Source organism: Kickxella alabastrina, assembly GCF_025024165.1.
Source record: "Kickxella alabastrina strain RSA 675 chromosome Unknown BX661scaffold_151, whole genome shotgun sequence".
NCBI lineage: Eukaryota > Fungi > Kickxellomycota > Kickxellomycetes > Kickxellales > Kickxellaceae > Kickxella > Kickxella alabastrina.
In genome coordinates this window covers 11,835-14,520 of record NW_026251622.1, presented here as the reverse complement: position 1 = coordinate 14,520, position 2,686 = coordinate 11,835, and the positions used below count along the sequence as shown (strand labels likewise).

The window sequence follows — 2,686 nt, the reverse complement described above, 5'->3', positions numbered from 1 at the left end:
TTTTTAAAATACAAATGAGAAAAAAAACGAAACAACAGAAATTTGATTTTTCAAGTTTGGTCCTATATTGATTATAATGAAAGTTTTTAATTTGATATTGAGCAGATGCAAATGGGCCAAAAAATAATAATGTTGCCTGAGAGCAATATTGGGCATGTATTTTTGTTAGTGATTTTTATTTCTTGGAGATAAATAATGCAAGCAAAATGCACATGCATTTAGCATACATTGTTTTGACCGAGTTAAAGCAACAAATAAAGCAGAGAGCACCGGAAATGTGTTGACGTATCTGACAATTAGAGCGGATTCAATAAACAAAATACTTTATTTGACTTTACAAATAGCTGATACCAACACATATGCTATCATTTTATAAAAAAATACAGACCCATGAGAAAAATATTTTCGATATTGTGCATATTTAGAGTTGATTTGTGCGTGCTCGATAAACGATTGACAAAAGATAGTAAAATAATACATTTTATCGGCCACACAAATAACATTTATGTGCAGAGTTGATCAGGTGGACAATACGCACAATATATGTATAAAACTGGATGGCTAGATGTACGTGGCAGAAGGCAGGTGGCAGGTGGCCAAAAAATGACCATTTTATAATACTTACATGTAAGTGTCTTTTTTTATTCAATGTTCTTTTTTAGTTAGCGTTTATAAACGCAATTTGCTGTTGGTAATGTGTTGTCGAGTGAAAAATATAAAGGACAAACAAGTGAGACTAACAAAAGCGTTTCAATAAGAAAGTGGTGGGATTGATATATGATAAGCAAGCAAACACTTGTTCAATAGGTCTCTGCAGTACAGAATGCTCTGGAAGTGCTGATAGCTCGAGAATACCAAAATAAAATTGCGCAATATCCTGATATCCTTATGTCAAATGTTTAAACTTTAACTAAAAAAAGTACAATAGATACGAAAAAAACCAAACAAACAAAAACAAGCAAAAAAACGCGTATAAATAAAAGAAATTAAGATTATATTATTTTGGTTTATAAAATAATTAAAAGTAGAAATAAAAGACGAAGAACTATGTATTTCATTGATAAATATTTTTGGCTATTTTTTGCGCAGACAAAAATTAATGTATTTTATTATTATGCAAGGGGTTTTCAAGTTGACAAATATATTTTGTTGCGTGTCCCCATTGTGGCAACAAGTGTCATTTGTATGTGCGTGTGTTTACATATTTTCTTATGCAAAAGGCCCAGTGCAATATCAAATGCCTTCTGTTCTTTTTTACAAACATATCTTTCTTTTCGTATGCCCTGTTCCACCATGCTGCATTGCGTCCTCCCTCATCTGCAAACAAATTTCCTGCTGACTTTTTCAATTTAAACAATTGTTTTTATCTAAAATACCTGAGAATTGGTGTAAAAAACATTAGCAAAGCAAATGCTCGGAACTCCGGCGCACCCTTTTTCATGCGTATTTACACCATAATGTTTAGGCGATCAACGTGATGTGATACTCTCCGAGTTCCAGCTGGCTCCCTTTTTTCCGCTTGCGATTCAGCTAATAATATTCTTTGTTTAAATCATTTCAACTTTATCAATGGGCTACCATCGTCGTTATAACTAGCCTTCAAATAAAGCGAACATATTAGGTATCATAACAAATAGCCGTACTGTAGTATATAATATGCCTATTTAGCCTGTACTTTACCCCTACACTCTGTTTTTTCTTGCTTTTTTCTTATTTTTCTTCTTTAAATCAAGGGTTGTTTTGTACATCACTACCTTGATACCAATAACACGCGATGGAGGAGGGAAGCAATGGGTCTGACAGCTGGACATCAGCACTTACTGCCCTGGCTAACAGCAAGCGGACGAGCTCGCCGCCACAGCTGATTGTCGACGAAAGGCCTGCGACACAAGTCACTGCCACCTCGCCAACAAGTAGAGCGCGCATGAACAGAGGCGGAGCGGTATCCAATCGCACCCTGTGGCAGCCATTTGATTGTGGGTATGAGCGCTGCGAGGCCGCTGCTGTAAAGCATGAGCAGAAGCCATCTCGGCCACCCATCAAGGTGCTTGCTCGCCCATCGCAGTCAGATACAAAAAAGGGACAACTCCCTGCTGGTGGCGAGCAATCGGCGGCCACTACTAGTCAGCAGCAGGCTGAGTCGCTCATCGAGAAGCAACGCGAGTATGAGAAGATACGGCGTGAGATTTTTGGATTGTAGAGCGGGTACATTACGCACAACCAACACGATATATGCTCCAGTTAGTGGCCAGTTATAATAATGTTTTTCAATTCGGAAATATGATCAGAATAGATAAAAGAATTTAATACCCTTTCACTGAAGAAAATAATAAGACTACAAATATCTAGAAAAATTCAAATATCCTGCAAATCAACATCCTTTCCACAGATTGCATAGCAGCCTAACACATGTTTAGAAACTAGAGGCAACGAATACCCCCACTATGGTTGAAGATATTAATCATTGCGCTGCTTCTTGCAAAGAGAAGCTTGGGACTGGACTTTGGCTTGGGCAAAGTCTCGGTCAAAGTTTCGGGCGTCACTGTAAACTCAGGTTCATCTGGCCCGAACAGTGCCTTTTTGCGTAAAAACGGGGAGGCCGCTTGCCTGTAAGCAGAGCATTGAGGATTGTGCGAAAGTTAAACACTGCAGCCATGCTACGATTCCACTTCCATATGCCTAATGT

General features: G+C 38.0%; 1 protein-coding gene across 1 annotated transcript; it reads left to right on the top strand.

Moving 5' to 3' along the window:
• Window positions 1-1,541: 1,541 nt before the first annotated feature.
• Window positions 1,542-2,430, top strand: BX661DRAFT_208686 (uncharacterized protein). The gene has a single exon (XM_051538679.1). The coding sequence runs from the start codon at window positions 1,775-1,777 to the stop codon at window positions 2,198-2,200; it is 426 nt and encodes a 141-aa protein (XP_051388379.1). The 5' UTR covers window positions 1,542-1,774; the 3' UTR covers window positions 2,201-2,430.
• Window positions 2,431-2,686: the final 256 nt, after the last annotated feature.